The sequence below is a fragment of the Alternaria hordeiaustralica genome (genome assembly GCF_023758085.1).
Source record: "Alternaria hordeiaustralica strain BMP 2776 chromosome Unknown scaffold_11, whole genome shotgun sequence".
Classification (NCBI taxonomy): Eukaryota; Fungi; Ascomycota; class Dothideomycetes; order Pleosporales; family Pleosporaceae; genus Alternaria; species Alternaria hordeiaustralica.
Window position 1 is genome coordinate 834845 of NW_026056783.1, and position 20626 is coordinate 855470.

At 53.3% G+C, this 20626-nt stretch overlaps 5 protein-coding genes across 5 annotated transcripts; 2 read left to right on the plus strand and 3 right to left on the minus strand.

The window, feature by feature from the left end:
• Positions 1-254: 254 nt before the first annotated feature.
• J4E84_006206 (uncharacterized protein) lies at positions 255-1338 on the plus strand (the record flags this gene model as incomplete). The annotated part of the gene is made up of 3 exons (XM_049388797.1): positions 255-315; positions 364-972; positions 1025-1338. The coding sequence occupies 3 exons, from the start codon at positions 255-257 to the stop codon at positions 1336-1338; spliced, it is 984 nt and encodes a 327-aa protein (XP_049243696.1).
• Positions 1339-3560: 2222 nt separating this feature from the next.
• Positions 3561-6186, minus strand: J4E84_006207 (uncharacterized protein; the record flags this gene model as incomplete). Its single annotated transcript, XM_049388798.1, has 3 exons — positions 3561-4483; positions 5354-5994; positions 6053-6186. The coding sequence occupies 3 exons, from the start codon at positions 6184-6186 to the stop codon at positions 3561-3563; spliced, it is 1698 nt and encodes a 565-aa protein (XP_049243697.1).
• Positions 6187-12693: 6507 nt separating this feature from the next.
• J4E84_006208 (uncharacterized protein) lies at positions 12694-13852 on the minus strand (the record flags this gene model as incomplete). The annotated part of the gene is made up of 2 exons (XM_049388799.1): positions 12694-13734; positions 13784-13852. 2 exons carry the CDS (start codon positions 13850-13852, stop codon positions 12694-12696), a joined length of 1110 nt encoding a protein of 369 aa, XP_049243698.1.
• A 573-nt stretch (positions 13853-14425) lies between these two features.
• J4E84_006209 (uncharacterized protein) lies at positions 14426-14960 on the plus strand (the record flags this gene model as incomplete). Its single annotated transcript, XM_049388800.1, has 2 exons — positions 14426-14827; positions 14892-14960. 2 exons carry the CDS (start codon positions 14426-14428, stop codon positions 14958-14960), a joined length of 471 nt encoding a protein of 156 aa, XP_049243699.1.
• A 720-nt stretch (positions 14961-15680) lies between these two features.
• Positions 15681-17491, minus strand: J4E84_006210 (uncharacterized protein; the record flags this gene model as incomplete). Its single annotated transcript, XM_049388801.1, has 4 exons — positions 15681-16048; positions 16098-16120; positions 16168-16989; positions 17040-17491. The coding sequence occupies 4 exons, from the start codon at positions 17489-17491 to the stop codon at positions 15681-15683; spliced, it is 1665 nt and encodes a 554-aa protein (XP_049243700.1).
• Between the last annotated feature and the right edge of the window lie 3135 nt (positions 17492-20626).

Consider the following 20626-nt stretch of genomic DNA (forward strand, 5'->3'; position numbering starts at 1 on the left):
ATCTCCATCTGGCCAAGCATGTACAGCATGAGTGATTTGCTCAAAGACAACTGGGGCAGTGCGCTCCGGGGCTGCTGTGAGATGCCCCGCTGGCAACGGACTGTGCACAGATCCATTTGCTTTAAAGTCCTCTCGCGCCCCGCGCATACTATCAGCTCTATACTCGCTTCTCTCTGTGCTTCCTGCTACCCCACATACTGTTTTCTTAGAGATATTTACAAGACAGATACACGATTGCCAGGTAACAGACCATCATGGATTTCCTCAAGAAGAAGATGAAGGAGCTCATGGATGACGACGACAAGAAGCCAGCCGGTGAGTGACTCTATAACAAACAAAGAAACTAAGTACTTATCCGGATAGACTCTCAGGCTGCTCCTGGTGGTGCTGGCCCTGGTGATCGCGCGCTTTCTGATAGTTACTATGGAGGTGGACAAGGCGGCCCTCCCCAAGACCAAGGCTACCCACCTCAAGGTCATGGCTACCCCCCTCAGGGTCCTCCTCAGGGTCAAGGATATCCACCCCAAGGATATCCGCCTCAAGGTCAAGGTTACCCACCTCAGGGCTATCCACAACAGCAACAATACGGCGGCGCTCCCACACCGACAGGCCCACCAGCGCCGTACGGAGCGCCTCCGCCGATGCCACCGGGCTGGACTCAGCAATGGGACCAGAACAGCCAGCGATGGTTCTACATTGAGCAAGCAACTGGTCGCACGCAATGGGACCCTCCTGCGCATATGCCACCTGGCCCATATGCGCCACCCGCAGCAGGCGCACCCTACATGCCGCCAGCCGGTCATGATGAGCGCGGCCTCTTTGGCAACACCCACGGCCACCAAGGACACGACTACACGCAGTCTGGGGCTGCCACGAACGAAGCCGAGAAGAAGAAGGGCCATTCTGGTGCCATGCTCGCCGCCGCTGGTGTCGGAGGTATCGCAGCCGGTGCCTTCATTGGCCATCAACTTGGTATGTTGCTTTTGTGTATATAACATGCGGCAGCGCGACTAACACATACCAGCCGACGACAGCAGCGACGACGAGAAGCAGCAGTCATATGCGCCTCCAGCGGCGGCTCCCGCAGCTGCTGCAGGTGGCTACGGTGCTGACCCTGGTTACGGGGCTGATCCCGCCTATGGCGCTCCTCCCCCAGCTGACCCTAATGACTATGATAACCACCCGGCCTTTGAGGAGCCCCCTCCCGTTCCTACCCACGACGCCGACGGTGACTCCATCTCAAGTAGCGACCGTGAGTCTATGGAGGAGAAGCGCGAGGAGCTCATCGAGGCGCAGGAGGAGTATCAGGAGGAACTCGAAGAGAACTACGACGACTAAGCGCAGAAAATTCGTTCGTTCGTCGATCGATCGATCGGTGCATGGGAAAAGGGGAGGATCACGAATGTAACGTCAGGTATTTTCTAAGACTTATGAGCCACGAGTATTGTTAGCATAGTGCAAAGAAGGAAGGATCAGCCAACTTGTGATTCTCTCACTCGGATTCAAAGGAAAACGGTTTCAGATTTGTACAAACTAAGGCAATACCACTTAACTCCATCGTCACTGCAGTGACGAACCAGGCCCATTATCCCATACCTCTCCCCGGTTGTGCCCCCATCGAAAACCCATGGATATCCGCACCCTTGCAACGAGAGAACGTAGTGAGCGTGTATTCATCCCTTTCCCTCTTAACCATCGTCGTCACCGTGTCGCGTGCTGTAGTGAGCGTGGCTAACAGCAGTCGCAGCAGTCCAGGCAATCGAGGCAGCATTCGCATGTCTCACCGCAGAGCCAGCAGCAGCACAAGGTCGCAAGACTAGTCGTCGCATTAGCTCCGTTCCTCTTCTGTAAGTATGCAACACCCAGGCAGTGTTGCGAAAAGGAAAAAAACACTTACCAAGCAGTCAAGCATCCCCTCTCCTTCTTTGGTTCCTCTTGTGGCGGCGGTGGTCCTTGCTGGTAGTACATCTAATTCACGAACAGCGTCAGCCACACCCCAAATCACCGCAAACTTGCAATTGCACATTGTGATAATACATTAGACTTACCTGTTGCTGAGGCGGCGGGTATTGCCCATAGCCCGGCTGCGGAGGGCCATAGTAGCCAGGTTGTTGGGGAGCAGGGTAGCTCATATTTAATAATTTGGTGTTGTAGACCTGACGTTAGAATAGAGATGCGGGCTCGTGGCTGGTGAAGCGTCTAGCTCGTGGTGTGGCAAGTGAAGAGAGGCTGGTGTTGAGGGTGTACTGTGGCAGAGGAGTGTGGCAGACGATATGTGTGGCACAGCAAAGTGGAACTTTTAGGGGGACCAACCCGTGTCTTTTAAGATTGCACGTCTTGACGCGCCTGGCTATTGCTTTCGGCAAACGGCAACACCGGATCTGCGAAGTAAAGGGTGCGAGAGGCTATGCACGACCCAACGTGCTCATCGCAATTCACCGCGTCCATGCCGGTATACGTTCCGTACTTTTGGACGGCTGCGGGTGAGCTTTGCTCGGCGCCACATGTGTGGCAGTCAAGGCGCGTAGCTGTGGCATTTGCTCGGGCTTGCTGAGGCATGAGTGGGACTAGGCAAGCCACTGCTGTGACGATAGACGCACGACCCTTGTCATACGCGTATGCAAAGTCTTGGTATGTAAGGCGCATGACTTGATAACGTCTCGTTCTGCGTGCGAACGATGCGAGATACACTGCTTTGCTCCGTGGTGCGGTGTTGCAAGCATAACTGTTCAGACTGCCAGATGCAGTGAATAAGCATCATATGCATAGGTTTCGATATTTCGTACCACTCATCCGGGAAAAGCGTGAGCTGAAATGACCTCTTCGTGAATGGCACATGTGAGGTGCTGTTGGGTTGCATATGCGAAGTTGCCGTCTGTTCCGGACGCTAGTGGCCAATGTAGCTTAGTTGTGGCGCCACTTTTCAACAGGCAATATTAGACGGGCCAGTCAAGTGGCTCAGTCGTTCGTCCCCTTGGCATGACAGCAGCGACGAAGCTGGTGCTCTGACGATATCATGCCTACCCCATTCCTGCCACGAATTTGCTTGTAAAGCCTGACACGAAGACGAAAGCACCGCCAAGAGGTCCGAAAGCCACTGTGGTATCGATGCTGGGGACCTTGGGCGGCGCGGATGTGTCCGGCGCCAAGTCAGCCTGTACGCCGTCGGCGACCAAGTGGAGAGTCTGCGGTCCGAAAAGCGATGTTTGTCACTCTGGTTGGGAGCCGGCTTGGCGGTAAAAGGACTTTGAGGGCAGCCAACTAATGAACATGGCGACTTCTTGTGGCGCAGGTGATGCGCAATCTCGGTACAAGCAATGGGATCCCAGGATTGTCAGTACCAAACGAACGGGTCGATCCGTATGGCAGCTCGTCGTTTCGTACTGTTAGACGACGCGTGGCTTGGTAGACAAAACAGAAGAACGCTCGTAGAAATCGTAGTGTGGAACTCGAAAGGGGCGCACATGGATGATCTTTCGCTCGTTTGAACAGTTGATACGTTGCGCGGCCGACTCCTTCGCGAAAGTAGCGACGACTGCCGTGATTGACAACCCTTGGGGTTACGGTACGTCGTCACCGGATTTCCATGCCTCCGCTGACCGAGGCACAAAGCCCCGTTCGGCTCTTCGCTTCTGCACCCACTCACCGAAGGGTTTCCAGATGGCCTCTTTCTCGGCCGGCTTCAGACTTGCCGCTAGACCGCTCGTACTCGTAGTAACAAATACCCTGGATCCATTCCATACATTCCCATCGGCATTCTGCTCTTCATGGCCATCCTCGCTTTTGCCCATGTTGTGCGCCTCGTCCTGCCACCCATACTTGAAATCTTTCTTGCCCATGTTCTTGCCGTAGCGATAACGCCAGATGGCTTCCCAGATACCCTTCCCTACTATACACACAGCCTCTGGCTTGAACTTGAGGAACTTGGCATCCAGCTGTGCCGTGCCAGCCGCAGTCTCCTCTTTCGAGAGCTCGGCAGCGTCTTTGGAGGGTCTCTCGACAATGTTGGTATTACCCATGCAATAAAGAGCAGGGAGACTCCGATCCTCCTCAGGCTTCAGTCGACGGTCGGTAAGTCCTGAGGAGTGGAGCAGCTTCCAGAATAGGTTCGAGGGATGCGCATACGCATGCCCTGCAGCGGCCGTCTGAACACCTGGATTCGTGCCAACGAAGACACAGATCAGATTGGGCTCTAGTATGTCGACCAGCGGCGATAAATGCGCGTATTTGGACGGGTCAGCATATTTGCTGGGTTTCCTCTTCTTTTTCGGTCGTGGGGAAGGTTCCGGTGCGATCTCTGCGACCGCCGTCACGAAAGTCCTAGTGCGCTTTCGAGGTTCTGTCGGCGATCCGGATGGTGGTCCGGTACGTTGCTCCGTCTGCGTTTCGGTGTATTGGAACTTCTTCAGTCGGTCTTGGAAGGATGCAGACGATGGTGTCGCCAGCTGATCATCGGGTTCTCTGACATCGTCATCACTCAGAACTGGTAGAACTGCTTCAGCTTGCTCGCTATACCGCTGGTTCGAGCGTGTGCGGGCCATGCGCGTTACGTTGTGTCTCAAATTTGAGGAGGAATGCGGTCACAGCAAGTCGCGTCCCTTCGAGATCCAGACGCGTTGACGTCATCGGACCCACTTTCGCGTAGAGCCAATCGCTACCTGTGCACTCGAACAGCACCCACCGCGACGCAGCCTTCACGAGACCGTTCTTTCTGTACGCATGCATTCATTTCGGAAATATTTACTAATGTACAATTGAGGCATACCCGCTCGTCCTTCTCTTGATACCTTTCATGGCCCTTGGCTGTACCTGGGTCCACCTCTTTGACAACCGTGAGTGTAGAGAAAGCCATACAGTATACATCTTCGTATGTACGCTAGATGAAGATGATGATGCTGTTGCGTCTTGGCGGCATCGTCTCATCAAGCACATTTCAACTAAAACCCCCGGTCCAAAGCTGGTCGCAACAATGTTCTCTCTGCCTTCTCCCATTCGGCGAAGTTTGTCCAACACGATGAGCACGGTCGGGCTGGATGAGTTCCCATAGTTATGGTACACGTCGAGGGAGGCTCGGATGTGGTCGTCGTTGAGTTGCAGAGCTTGCTTGGCCCCCTGTAGGATGGTCGCACCGCCAGGATGAATGGCCCAATCGAAGTTCGAAGCAGGACTGCGATTCACCGATGCAGCGACGTGAGTAGTATTGAGGGTGGCACGCAGTCGATCGAACAAGGGTAAGATGGCGTCGATGGCTGTGCCTGGAACGTGTTTGCTGATAGTAGCTATCATGCCTGCTGATATGTTAACATCAACTCCAAGCAACAAAAACGCAACACTGGACGTTACAGAAACATACCATGCTTCTCGATATCGTACGAGATGTAGCTCGAAGTACCCGGCACAACTACACTATCCCAATCGTTCAGCTCGAACACTGGCTTTTGCCTGTCTGCCAGCGCAAGACCGTTGCATACTGCTAGCGCCGCTGCGCCATCGGAGAATAGCGCTGGGGCTACGTGTAGCTTTTCGTCTTCACAGGCCGCTTGAACCTCTGCCTGAAAGGAGAGACTGCATATCTCACACGCCATCACCAGGATGCGGGCGTGCCGTCCTCTTTGTGATGCGGCAGCGGCGATGCTAGCAGCTGCACGAAGCGCTGATAGACCGCCTGCGCATCCCACGCCATGAAGTAGCACTCGTTGCACATTTGGACCAAGCCCAAGCTCCTGGCATACAAAGAGATCATAGCCGGGGTTGCTCTGATCAGTGCAAGTCACTGCTACCGTGTGCGTTATGTCGCCGGGCTCAAGGCAAGCTTCTCGCATAGCCTCTTTGCAGGCCGAGGTGGTGAGCTGCACACCTTCTGTCCGGAACATTCGGGAGATGGAGTCGACATCCGGCGGTGCAGTGTTCTCTTTGGTCCATCCTGCGTAGTCGAGGATAGTTGGGCGGGAGACGATTTTGGTTTTCTTGTTGAACTGGATGAGCTTCTGGATACTGCCGAGGCTATTAGCATTGGACAAATAGTTCCTATGGAAGACACTGGATGACTGACGCTGGTGAAGTTACTTCATCGGGGCACAAGCGCTGCAAGAAGTCCTCAAAGTGCTCCTGTCTTACCGAATGGGGCGGGTACTCATGGCCCAGGCCAATGATGTATATAGCATTGTTCTTGCTACTGCGTGACATACCGTTCACTGAAGACATCTTCCCCTTGGATCAAAACTAACTGCGACACGGAGGGCGTAAGCTTATCACTCTCTACCCCCTTGCACCCGTCCCGTCACCCCATAGCAGATGCGCTCTTCGCACCTACACCCATTCGCGATGTGTAGTCCAGACCGCGCCACTCTTGACTCACCTGTAGCCCGGAGTTCTGAACACATCCATACGAAGACTTGGTATACCATTGCCTAGCTGAACAACCTTGTGATTTACGGGCTGAAGAGGTCTTCACCGGCCAGTGAGCACTACTTTTGCCTTTAGCGATGTGAAAATAGCCTACCGCTAGCGAGTAAGACATGAGATGGGTGTGATTTCGCTAGATCTGCTGCAGCCTCAGCACACCCGCGAAGACTTGGTATGCCACCAACAAGTTCCACTCGCCAACGAACTGCGGCCTATTCGGAAGACTTCGAGCCTTGTGGCAGCACGAAACCGGCTTGTATGCCGTCAATAGCACGCCGCTGACGGGGCGAAAATGGTGAAGCCTTAGTGTTCGCGTTCCTAAATTCTGTGCTCTCGCGAAGAAATGCCTCATTAGGAATTCAGAAAGGACTTTTCGACACCTAAATGTTAAGATTGTCGAAGATCATTTTGCTCCTCCTTTGTTCGATTATCACACCGTGATCCTGCCGCTGCGTTCGGACATTTTCTTTGTTGAAATATCCCCCCTTGGTCACGCAGCTATGACCAATCATGAAAATGGAAATAAGAAATTATACATAATTTCTCAGGCCTTCATAGGGGGCCTCAAAGATCATTGAGAAACTCCGGTGAATCTTCTGAGCTTCTCATACGTGAACAAGGCGGGAGAAAGAAGTGCACTAGGCGCTGGCGCTTGCCACAGTCGCTAGCGAACCCTTCAGTCGACGGTATGTGTATCTCGCCGACCTCCATGGTCCCCAGCAATCGTGTGCGGCCGTGTTGGCGCCTTGATCATCTACCAATAGGTTGATGTGGTAACGAAGACCGTCGAAAATGGACTACCGGTTGAGTCCGCATAATACTAGCCTGGAATCTCTCGATCCAAGCGAGCGCCACAAGACTGCCTGACCGGGGCATGCGAAGTGAGGGCCTATCGAGCCAGCTAATGCCTCGCGATCTATTGTGAGTTTTACCACCGGGAGGGGCGAGTATGCGAACGGGATATGGAGGACGAGGAGACCCCAGATCTGACGATTGACTCCGGGTCAGTGCCAAGAGATAATGCGACGACAGAGACGATTTGACTACACAAGACGCTAGTCTGTCCCGCGTTCGCCCCGTCTTGATTCTAGCAGCTGAAAATTCGTCATTTCTAGGGGCGGTAAGCGTAGTCAGCTTGTACGATCTGGCACCCTTTGGACTGTACAGCCTCTCCACTATCAACAACATCGCCGAGAAGTCGTATCACTACCGTCACACGGGGTAGAGGGCGGAGTTCACTGTCCGGGCGTGCTCTAGTACTTTTCCGGCACGGAGATGAACTCTTTGAACGTCCAGAGACGTGTAGTCGAGGTCATGGATTAGGATGGGGCCGCAGGATAATTTGAGTTGCAGAAGGATTCGAGCTATAAGCGAAGAGGACGTTCCCGAGGGGTTGTGGGTGTGGAGGACACGATACCCGGTTCGATGTCGAGATAAAGGTGTGGATGAATCCCGGTAAGAACGTGGCACGGTCCCCATTTGTAGTGACGGATCTTCATCGCGGTTACTTCTGATGTTGTGAGGGACGTTGGTGGAGAAAAGTCGTGACGTGCAGTGCGAGGACATCTACTCCTGACCAATCGATGGCGGAGACGCTGAGAAATGGATTTAGAGGGGTCGTGTTCATCTTCGCGATCGATTGGCGACAAATCGTGTGCGGCTTACGGTGTGAGCAGAACGCGATTCAGGGCGTATGTAAGCGCCGTCTTACCTGGATGTGGCACAGCAAACGCATGTCAGATGCCATCAAACGTCGCCGACGACTAACCTCGACAGAAATGGGGTCCTCGATCGACTGTAATTGTGTGCCATCATCGTGCTTCCCGTTATTGTTGAGAGTGCTGTGCCGCATGCGGGGGTTCTGCCAATCCGCGGTCCGAACCGTAGTGGGTGTACTAAAGTCGTCGGATGGTTCGCATCTGGTATATTGAGCTCTTTCCCGGGAAATGTGTTGGGTCCCAGGTCATCAATGGGCGGAACGCACAAGGACTCCAGGTGTCCATACCCGTGGGTACCTAAAGAGTGGGGCGTAAGCACGTGACCATAATCACCTTCACACCAATGCACACTTCAGCTCGGGGAAAGCGGCGAAGAGGGGCCAAAGGGATGTGCGTGTGATCCAATGGAGAGGGCTGGGTTGTATGTCAGATGCTTACAATGTGCAACTAATGTTAGAGGGTCTCGCACAAAGCAGGAGCCCTTGCGAAGCTGTCGCAGAACCTACATGCGTCCGGCGAGCTCGGTGTTTAAGGCGGTCAGTTAGGCCTCAACTCGGGTTATCTCATGTCGGCGACTGCGGCGTTGCTTTCGGGCTTATGCTGCCAGACGTTGCGTCTTTGAAGTGATTGCTGCTGTTTTCGCTTCCCACAGGATCCGTGCCATGCGCAATGCTTTCCTAATCCGGATTACTTCGCGTGGCGGCCAGACTAGTGTAGGATGTACCGCGAAAGCACTCGCGAAAAGCATCGTTGCCAGTTAGCACTCACGTGGTTACCTGTGTGCATTTGCAAAGTGGGTTCGAGTTTTGAGCGAGACACCGCTGCTTTGGAGTATATATCCTAGGAACTAGCATGCCATCAAAACATACTTTCCGATAGCGCTGTCGATCACAAAGAGAAACATGATGGTTATGGACAGATTCGACGACGTCTCATACGGATTTGAGATGATGCGACAGCAGAATTTTGCATGGAACAGCGAAGTCCTTGTGGAGCAACTTAAGAAGCAGTGAGTGACGAATGCGACTACGACCCGGTCAGGACTAATTTGCCAGAAACGACAGCCAAAAACCTCGCACACCTCGATTCGAAGAGTTGGCTTCAGAAATATATACACGTCTACCACGTGAGCTCCGCAACCGGGTGTATGCGTTCTGCGTCCAGGGATCTTATGACAACGAAGTCATCGTCCGGCGCACAGCAACCGGAAACGGCCGACGCTTCGCGCACCTCATCCGACAGGCGTGCGGCCAGCATTCCTACCAGTGGATCGAAGACCCCACCGCAGCTTACATGAGTGCAGAAGGTCTGGGTAGCGAGGTTGCTAGAGAATTGCTCGAATGCTACTACTGGACACGTACATTCAAGTTTGCCCATCACGAGCTCTTCATGCTCAAACCGTTTCTTGAAACGGATGGTTTCGGGCTGGGAATGATTCCAGCGCATTACGCAAGACGCTTGCACATACAGATTCGGCCGCTTGACTTTGCGTTTCTGTTGCCGGAGAAGCGGCTGTTTGAAGAGCGACGGTATTGCAAAACCATTGAGGGCCTCACTGTCATCAAGACCGCTCGTACTGAGGTCGTAATCGAAGTCGATTTAGCGCAAGGGTCTCTGGGAGATGGTGATTACGAGCGCTTCTCCTACGAAGTTGCGCAGTTCATGTTGAAGATAGGAAGTGTGGTAGAGACTCTCAGAGGGACGGGACTGCGCATAAACCTAGCGACCGTGTGACGTCGAATTTCAAAGGTCATCCGCATATTTCTGATTTTATCAAGCATATACTTTACATTAGCGTAGGAGTTAATGGATGAATCAGGACGCTTGTGCCTATAGGTGGTGCAGCTGTCTTTTGTATGCTCCTTCTGATATGATCGGTATGATTTTGACCTCTGCAAGAAGTTTCGGTGGCGTCGCCAGGCGTAATTAGGCTTGCCGTGTTTCGTCTCTTAATGCTGCCATGCGATCCGTGGCTAGGCAATGACTTCCGGCCCGCGCAAAGGCCGAAAATGATCCCCGAGCGACACCATCAGTGCATGTCTTTGATTGGACGCTATTGTGAGCTTCAAGGGATGATGAAGTGAGATGAAAAGCTGGTGTTGGTGAGAGGACTTCGATGGAAGCTGCGTTGACGTGAGCGAAAGGATACATACGCTAGCCAGCGACAGGGGCCAAAGGATCGCGACTCCTCTCCACCAGCGCAGCTTGGCTTAAGCCACGATGCAACGCCATGACGATCAGCCAATCCCAGCATCTCAATTCTAGAGCCTAGACTGATCATTTCCATTTCGCAGAAGGGATTGCGCGACAAATGCACGTTTCACGCGCTGTACGTAATTGTCAACTGCTATCGCAATGCCTCCATTATTCGTTTATATTAGAAGCTCCAGATAACTTCCAGCATCTATAGACCATATATGCTGTCTTTGTCGAAGAACACAAGTACTGCTTCACTACCCCTCACGTTCACTACAGCATCTGTCCCAACCGCTTCAACCACCACGTTGCCCATCGGCTCACCCTGAGGAAATGACTGTCCAGCCCAAGATGTCAAGGAGCTATTCCCAGTGTTCACGAATGGTGCCGTCAATCTCTTTACACCTAAGCATCCGTCGTCGGAACCCACAGCGCCCGATAGATCAACATGTACCGAGAAGTCATCTGTCGAGTTGGCGTAGAAAGGCTTCATATTGACGAGTGCTAGCTTGGATAGGTGATCGTCGACGTAGAACGCATATGCAGAGAACGACTCTGGGTCAACGCCAGCAGGTGGCTCGAGAGCGCGAACCCGAGTGTCAGGCACAGCAAAGGCCTCAGCCATGAATAGCTGCGCGAGGAAAGAGGGCAGAGTTCGTGCCGGGCCTCTCAACTCGGTGTCGCGAGGGTACAGCATTGAATAAGTGCTGAACCCTGGACTACCGTTTGCACCGGGTGTGTTGAGCTGTTCGTCCGACTGAAGGGCAAGCGTAGCACCTTGGTGTAGATGCGTGGAACTGGCATTCCTTGTCGCGTAGATTAACTCGCTATCAATGACCCAGAGTGCTTGCGCAAATGTATCGGTAACGTTTGGTGCTCCCGAGCAAGAGACGGAATTGAACTCGCCAATGTTCCAATTCTTTCCGGCATCAAGAGCGGCGCGGGCAGACGGATATATTTCTTCATCGCAGTAGCGTGTGAGCTCGGTGTGATTGAGAATGTTTTCGATGGTAGCCAATGCAGCGCGTTCTGGATCGCAGGTTGAGAAGGCGTACGAGTGTATCGAATATATGCCGACCTGATCCTCTGAGTCGATGCCTGCTGGAATGAGTGCAGCAGGTCGAACCTCGAGTCCTGAGTCATCAGTCGTGGCGGAAGATGCCCACCAGCGCTCTTGGAGTAGATCTGAACTGTTCAAAGCATCCAGCGCGGTATCGATGCTAGCCGTGTACTGTTTCCATTGCTGCACATAGGCTGCAGTTGAGTCATTCCACCGGCTCTCGTCATAGTTGGTCGGCTCGTTACCAAGCTCAAGGTACGCGACCTTGTCGGATTGATAGGTAAGCGATGCGACTGCAAGGCCTGTAGAGATTTCCAAACTCTCATTGCCGAAGTTGAGAGTGGAGATGAACCTGGTGCCATTGGGGAAATTACTCCAACTCTTGTAGTAGTCGGGTCCAACTGTGGTCCGCCATACGCCGCCTTCCGGACTAGTGGTACGCACCACGTCGCCACCGTCAGCGTCGAATATCATGCTGTCCATGGTGATGCCGCCAGGTCGTATGACAGGACTTCCACCATGCTCATGGATTCTGTCCAAGACGCTGAAAGTAAGGTTGTTGGGAGTACTAGCATTACCGAAGAATTCAACCCAGAAGGCAGGTTCGAACGAGAATGAAGCAAAGGAGTTGCTATGTGGTATCGAAGCACCTTCTGCTGTCTTTGGTACGCTTAGACATGCGGCTCCGGAATAGTCTGTCGTTGGGTATGCGTAGACAGCAGAGGCTGCAAGGGAAATGGCGGCGACTCTGAGTGAGGCCATTATGGGAGTATTGAGATCGTTGGTGGTTTATGGAAGGAGGTGTCCATATTCCCATGGCCATCCGAGCTTCATATGCCATCGAAAGCTATGACAGAAAGCGTATCGACATCATCGTGCCTCTCTTTCTAGGCTAAAGCGGACGCGATTATTCCGACGGCCGCGAGATGTTCCATTGAGTTGTCGGAAAGGTTGCTGGAATGGTCCTAGAAGATGTGGGGAGGCTGCGGGGAATTGGCGGATCGCCGGGCTCGCTCCGTAGCGGGGGCAAAAGTCGGGTTTAGCATGAAAGGGCTAAAACCATAGTAGTAATCACCCGCTCATAGACCTGCGATACATCCTGATAGAGAACGAGTTCGCTGGTGCACAGGGACCTTCTGTCCGGTTTTCTAATCTGCCATTATTCAACCATGTTATCAGCTTGACATTATGAGTAGAAACACCAGGCAGCGCAGCATGGTAGACAGAGTCGAGAAGCGCGGTTCTTGCTGTATCCATAGAACAGAAATGAAAAGCCGTGGATTGGTAACGGATATCGGTCAGCTCGGATTAGTACTATTTCGTACCTACGGCACCGTGCGGCACACCCGTCCTTCTCCGCATCATGACCTCACCCATAGCATTCCTCACCTCCTTCTCCTGATGCACCACATTTTGAACCATGTACTTCTTGAGTGCTTCCCTCAGCTCACCCTTTGCCCTCTCGTTGTCCCTGTATGGCACGCTTTCCAGCTCCAACAGTCTGTTCGCATCCTTATTACTCTCCGCAACAAGCGCGCCGAGACGATCAAGCTGCTTGTGGCGAGTATCTTCGGTATCGTCGTTGGCTTTTGCGGCATGTTGAGGGTCACTTCGGTAAAGTGGCATGAGCAGACCGAGAAACTGCGTAAGAGATATCGCAGCTTTCTTCAATATGGTGATGATTTGAAAGGGTAGGTAAGGAGGACGGAGGTTGGTTCTCGCGACAAACGGGTTCAGGTATTTCGAGAGGAAGGTGGGGTAATCTGGACGAAGAGCGGTGCGGATTTCGAAAGTCGCAACAGCGAGAAGTCCTAGGTAGCGCCAGTAGGACCCGTCTGTCAGGAAGCCGAGGGCGTTTGCGCCAACCAGAATGATGAAGAGTACGCCGTAGGTGGTAGCGGTAGTGAGCAGCGCACTGTCTGTGTAGTCCTTGATAGTCAAGCAACTCTGGCACTGCGCAAAGATGCTTGGCCCGAAGCGGTCATATGCGAATCGCTTCACAGGATCCATTATGATGTCTTTGGCTCGCTTCAGATGGACATAGAAGTCATTTGCCCTCTCTCTATCCACGTTCGGCCCAATCTTATCTGGGTGGTATCGAATCGTCAGCCTCCTGAATCGCGTGTTCAGTGCGCTCTCGTCGACGTCTAGTGGTACACCAAGGTCGTTGTATGCATTGCTAGAGCGCTGCAAGTTGAAGTCGACTTCGTAAATGGTGAAGGCGAAGTAAGCGGCATAGATGGCGATCAAGATGTTGCGGCGGTGCTTTATGAAGCGCGGAGTACCGGGCTGCGGTTTCGGGTCGCCAGCGCGAATGAAGATGCTGTAGAGAATGGACTGGGCCCATCCCGCTGCCTGTGTCGCGTTAGATATTGCCGTGCCGCAGGTGTGAGGGCTAGCTTACGACGGGAATGAGAAACTGCCACACTAGGAAAGGACCCAGAGTGTCAAATGACACGTTCGATATCGCCATAGTGCTCGGTCACTGGTGTGGGAACATGAGGACGCAAGGTCGAAGTGTCGAAGAGTGGAATGGAAGCCAAGTGTCATCGAGGCGCGAGTTCGGAACGTTCCGAACACTGCCGAGGCACGTGCGTTCCTCGCAGCACCTTGAAGTCCCGACAGAACTACTTGGTCTCATGAGGTGTGCCAAACATACACAACAGTTGTTTTGGTAGGATACATCCAACGTTGCGGTAATAATGAGCTATTGTGTGATTTGTGTTAACTGATACAAAAAGCCTTAACTCGTTCAAGCACCATAGGTAAGATTGCTTCCGTACTATGACGAGACACCTTCAACTTCAACGAAGAAAAGATTGCGCGTTCAACTTGAGCCAGGGGCCTATGATTGGCTCAGACTGTCAACGAAGCCGCACTTTGGTAAGCAGGATAGTTGTGAAATCTAAGTAATTGTCCAAGGTTCCAAGGTTGGATCCAGCGATCTCACACTCACCCACACTCATCCACAACACGTACACAACCATTGTGCAGATCTCTTCACAGCCAGCAACAGATACCATAAAGCCTGTGGATACTTAGCAGAATGAACACTGCCAGCGATATCGACAAGTCCTTCACCAAGGCGTTGAACGAAGCAGGCGAACTCTACAACAACGATCGGCTGGACGAGTGTATCAAAAAGACCCGCGCGCTTCTCGCCGACGACGCTATACCACGATACCACCGTATGAAAGCGCTCCTCTTGTTGGCTTCAACGCTGGGCAACTGGTTAGACGCGAGTAACTGTCACGCGGAGGCAGAGACGCTGTGGCGTGTGGTCAGGCGCTGGAATCCAGAGGGCGAGGACGCTGTGCTCGATAGGCACATGAACGATATGCGCGAACATTTAGATGAAGTGGGTGCCGCTTTGGAACGGACTGAGCCTGAAGACTACTATCTCGAAGATGACGTGGATGACGAGGATGACGATAGCACGGCGCACGAGGTAAGCTCTGGCTAGACGAAGTGCATGTGAGAGATATACTAACTTCATGCCTCTCCTTCTGCAGGAGCAAGTGGCTGATGCGACTGCCGCCATGGAGACCCTTGAAATGACCGACAATCAGATGAAAGATTAACCGCTTGTCGGTATCTCCGTTACCGAGGTTGCTGCGCTTACCGATGATGTTCCCCCTGTCAAGATTGCTGCGCCTGCCGAAGGCGGAGGTGAGACTGCAGACGGTGCTGACCCTCAGGCTCCTCAGGGCCACGGAGAAAAGGTATGCCCCGACCTTGGTTGAATGCCTGCTCGCCTGCTCCACTGCTACCTTACTCCCCTGCTTTCTATATCGCAGTCTCGAAATCTGGCGCTGCGCATCGATGCTGGTCTTGCAAATGCTTAATCGTGGTGGTCGACCTCACCTGCGCTGAGTCCGAACACGCCAGCATGGCAGCCGACTGGTACTTGTAAGCTTTCCTCTTCAAGCCCGCCTTCATCTAAGTAGGAGATATTGTACTGGCGGTTCATCAGGGCGTGCGCGTTCAAGGGTTGATGAGACACAATGTAGTGAGAAAAGTCATAGATTTCTATGGTTGACGACATCTGTCGATCAATGGTATAAAGCGATGCTATGCAATTAGAAACAAAACGAAACTCGCGCATTCCTTAAGACATGCGACTTAGCAAATTCCTCCATGCATCTCAAGCCTAGATGGGTGACGTTTGTGCGTCGGGTATAGTTCCTCCAGGCATTATGCATAACAAGTAACGACTCAACGATACCGTAGCGCACACAGCGCGCTCATTCGCAATCATGTACGACCAGCGCTCGTATCTTCGTCTTGCAACGTTTCAGATCTTACATCTGACCTCCGGCCTGAGGCATCAGCTCCTCGTCTTGCTGACGCTTCTCCTTGAGCGATCCAGCAGCGGAGCGGTTCTCGACGTCGCTGTCGGAGAGGTCGTACTGGCGAACGGCTTCGGCGATCTGAGCCTCGTCCATCTTGGGAAGCTGCTTGGCGGCTTGCACGTAGCTCATCTTCTCGGTGTAACCCTTGGCGAAAATGAGGTCAATCTCCTCGAGGGAACGACCAGCAGTCTCAGGGTAGAAGAAGTAGATGACGGGGATGAAGGAGGCGTTCAGAGCAGCGAAGAGGAGGTAGGTTCCCCAACCGATGTTGGTGATCAAAACGGGGGTAATCATGACAATGAAGAAGTTCCAGAGCCCTATCAGGATGTTAGCAATCGTCTCGAATGAATCATTAGACGGGAAAACGTGCAGTTGTTGATTGTTCTGACCTTCTGTTAGCGTTGTCTTTTATAGAATGGGTGCAGTGATAACTTACGAGAAAGCGTTGGCCTTCTGGCGGGTCTTGAGGGGGTTGATCTCGGCAGGGTACAACCACGGAAGCGGCAGCCATGTAACACCAAAGAACGCGATGTACAAGAACAGACCGACGGCGGCACCCTTGGCAGGTCCCTCGTTGTCCTCGTTCTCAACGCCACCGGGGAGCAGGCAGGCAAAGGTGATGATCATGGCAGTCATCTGACCGACGGTACCGATGAGGTACAGCTTTCTGCGGCCGACACGCTCAACGAAGTAGAAAGAGGTAGCGGCGAACATAGCGTAAACAACCATGTTGACACCTCCGAGAAGAAGGGCGAGGTTGTGGTCGGTGTTCAAGGCGCTCTGGCACAGAATGGGGAAGTAGTAGATGACAGCGTTGCAACCAGACAATTGCTGCATGAATTGCGAGGAAGCACCGAGGATAGCACGACGGAAGTGCTGGGACTTGCCGCCGGTAAGAAGAGCCTTAGTAGGGACCTTGCCGCCACCACCAGATGCGCTGACTGCATCACGAATGACTTGCATCTGGACAATGACCTCTTGGTCGTCGCGGGCAACACCGTTGAGACCAGCCAGTACAGTAGCGGCTTCGTCTTCGTGATGGTGGTTGAGAAGCCATCGAGGAGATTCGGGTAGCGAGATCATCATAACGATGACGATCATGGCGAAAACACACTGGAAAGCAATGGGGAATCTCCAGGTGAAGTCATCGGGACCGTAGAGACAGCCGTAGTCGATCCAGTAGGCGATGAGCGTACCAATGGCAACCATGGAACCCTCGATGCAAATAACTTTACCGCGGTTCTTGGCCTTGCAGCACCTGGAAATAGTCAGTAGTTGTTTGAAAGAGCAGGTTTTGGGTCGACGTACTCAGCCTGGTAGGTAGGAATGGTAGAAGTGTTGATACCGTTTCCGACACCAGTAATGCATCGTCCGACAATAAACTGGGCGGTAGCACCGCTGTTGGGAGGAACGCAGGCAATCTGAATGATAACACCGATGATCATAACTCCGGCACCCAGGAAGATACTCTTGCGGCGTCCAAGCTTGTCACCAAAGACGAAGACGAAGATGGCACCAAGCAGACAACCGACGGCATAGATGGAGACGACGAAACCCTCGTAGGTAGAGTCATCTATGACTTCAGGGAACGCGGCTTGGAAGGCGGGAGCGGAGATGATTCCACTCATGACACCCTGGTCATAACCGAAGAGCAGGAAGTCGGTAACAGCAACGATGGTGATGAGAACCTGGAGGGCCCTGCCGGACTTGCCCCAGTAGGTGGGAACACCATTTTCGGACTCCTTGATACGTGGCGGCATGGTTGCGTTGTATCGATGGAAACTGGAGAGGAGTGAGGAGATGCTGGGGAGGAAAGATCCGTGGGGAGAGAGTAGAGCTTTAAATGATCATCGTCCGTTGCGTACAAGGGTGTTCGGCAGAAACGTGGTTACTGGTCGTCTACCCTCGGCCCACTAAAAGATACGCTACCAAGATTCCGACTGACGCGTGGAGAAAACTAGATAACGATTTTTTTCCAACATCTTGGCCTTGGCTGGTGTAGCAGTATGCGAGCCTGAGGTGCGGGCGGTAGAGGCGCAAATAAACTGTGGATACAAAGGCGAACCTAACAGGGTCTGTTGGTGGAGCAAGCCATCTTGGGCCAATCTTGGAGAAGAGCGGAGGACGCTTGCAGTCCAACAAGCGCGCTCGGCACAGCATGTCTCTGCTCCTAGCCCGAGGTTACCTCCACATTACGTCATGTGCGCAGGGCTTGGGGTCAGCCTGGGGAAGACGCAGGTGAAACGATTGGTGAACGATGGGTTCGCCAGTCAGCACAGAAGGCTGGAAGAAGTTTCTTCGCCGCCTACGCCACCCGCAACCGCCTGTCAAAATCTACGGTACGCATGTCAAGATGATGCAGGAACTTCGTCGTCGACTAGGACACCGGTGTAGGTCGTAGGCACCATCTCGGGCTACATGCCGCCGTGTACGGATAGCGTGCTAATTCCTCCCATAAGGCACGGTTTCAGTCTCAACAAGAGGGCGCTTGACGTCATGCACCGGCGACTCGCGTCCGTCCCCATGCAGGGTCTGACCAACCGTGCGCATGCGGCTCTGCAGCCTTTGCAGCTTGGCCGATGATCTTAACTAATAGAGACTGCAGTTGGTGGAGCTTGAACACGCCATGTGCTGCAACGGTGACGATGGTTGCTGTGATGGTCGATGGTCGGCTGTACTTCCTGGGAAGGAGTGCAGCAACGTCGGGCGGCACTGCCGGCCGGGAGACGATTCGACGCACGTGATAGCGGCATCTCTCGAGACATTCAGATTAAGTTGCTATACAGCCGAGGATTTGCCCAGGCTTTCGGGAGCGCACTTGGTTTGCTGACACTTCTCCTACATATTCTCGCCGTGCGGTCGATCAGCTTGGTCGCGCCGTGGATGCTGCTCGGTAGGCGCGGTCGCGCTTTCTGCCATGGCGGGACAAATTGCCAATGCATGCTTGGTAGTCGGGAGAGGCTCGTGTGGAGTTCGCAAGCTAGCGTGGGGATGAGGCTGACATGTGCATTTTCTTGCAGATCTCGGGCCTTCCTGTTTCGGGACATCCGGGCGCATTTCACTGACCCAGCTCCTTTCTCGTCACGCAGGCGGGAGTAAACAGCGGCAGCAACACCACCGAAAGCAGTCCTCGCAGCCTACGAAAGTGCTTCATACCGACAAGTCTACCCCAGGACCCAGCTAAACTGCGCCGATCTCTCCAGTACCCCATCAATCCGCCCCAAATTATGCTCCCGCGAGCATTCCACATGCCGGAAAAGACGGCTCCCATATCGTGTGCTAAAACACACCAAACGCCCCAACGACGTGGTAACTCCACATATAACAGCCAACCCCAATTTTATGTCGCTTTCGGGGCCTACTACACCGCACTCTCGCTCAAGTCCCTGCCAAGCGGCACACACTCCAGTCTGTCACCGGAACCGCCGTCTAATGTCGGGGTCTCCGCTTTATGCAAATGCCGTATTGATAATCACACTGATAATCACACTCCACTTTTCCATCACTCCCTCCAACGCAGGGTCGTTCCAAAATCCGCCAATTACTGTTGAATATGCATTATCGTCGTGACGGACCTCCACCGAGTTGCTGTTTTGATCCCACTTGGTTACCATCGTCGACCCCATTGCCAGGACTCTGGGACTGGGGAAAACGGCGGAGATCAAAATCAAGGACATTCTGCTACGATCCCTAGCTCTTGCGTCTCGGTTCGATGCGAAGGTCATGGTTGACAGATCCACTGTATTTCAGCCGCATAAAGGCGTCCTACTGCCCCGACTGATTCGACCTCCGACTTGCCATCGGAGCGACCTAGTCAACCCGATCCCAAGACCTAACCTCTGTACCAAGGATGCTGCCAATGTCCGATAAATCCATCCGATGTCCCAAGATAGTGTGGGGATCCCACCATCTCCAGGATTTACTCCTCCTCAACAGTCATGTGTCCCACCATCGCTAAAGTCACCAGGTCCCTCGTGCATTGCCCAGGTCGTCGCCAATGCTAGTCGCAGAACAGCGGGCCCACGGACGGACTAGAGTTGGGTCTGGGGGCCTTTCATCTCTGAAGTCGGTCGACAGTCGTTTCCCCGTCTATTGAACCGAGGCGGCTCCTCGGTGTAGCTGGCGTGTCTCTTCTTACCCCTGGAAGAACACCCTCCTGGGTCTACGGATTTCCAAAGTTGCTCGCATTTTCCATCTGCTTCATTCTTCCTGCGAAGTCCTTCCTTCCTTAATTTCACGCCAGGCCGCTTCCTTTGTTTTCGAGATTGCACTGTAGAAGCACATGTTCGAGCTCTTTGCTTTTCCAGTGCGGTAACGGGTACTTCTAGAGTCATCAATTTCCATCCTGCTGTTTGAGTTTTCGTACTGTGCCAGCTGGAACTTGTGAGCAAACGAGCCGTAGCACTCTCATCACAGGCGGGCAATATCTCCAAGGATTTTGAGTGTAGCGGTATGTCATCCAGCACCATTCGCGTGGACCACGCATGAGGCTCATCCAGACGTGACCTCGGGCGAGCTGTCAGAAGTGTGACACTGTTGTGATGGCCGACCACAATTACCAGCGACGCACAGTCCAGTAGATTAGATCAATATGACCACCACCACAGGTGTTCATTACATATTGCTACCGTATTGATGGAAATAGTTTCAGAGGTGGAGTTGGCAAGCTCGCCGCGCCCGTGGACGATGAGGCATGCGCGCACGGATCACGTCATGTGTTAGCGTGTCTTTCGACGCGTCGCCGGCACGTAAGCACTCCACTCCCGCGACCTCAACACCGCAACTGGCATATTTCATCTCACGCGTGGAAGATCTACAGCAATAGCCCTCCGAAGCCTTCGGTCGCACATCATTTTGATTCATCCGGGAGATCCTCGTCCGTAATTGCGCAGCTC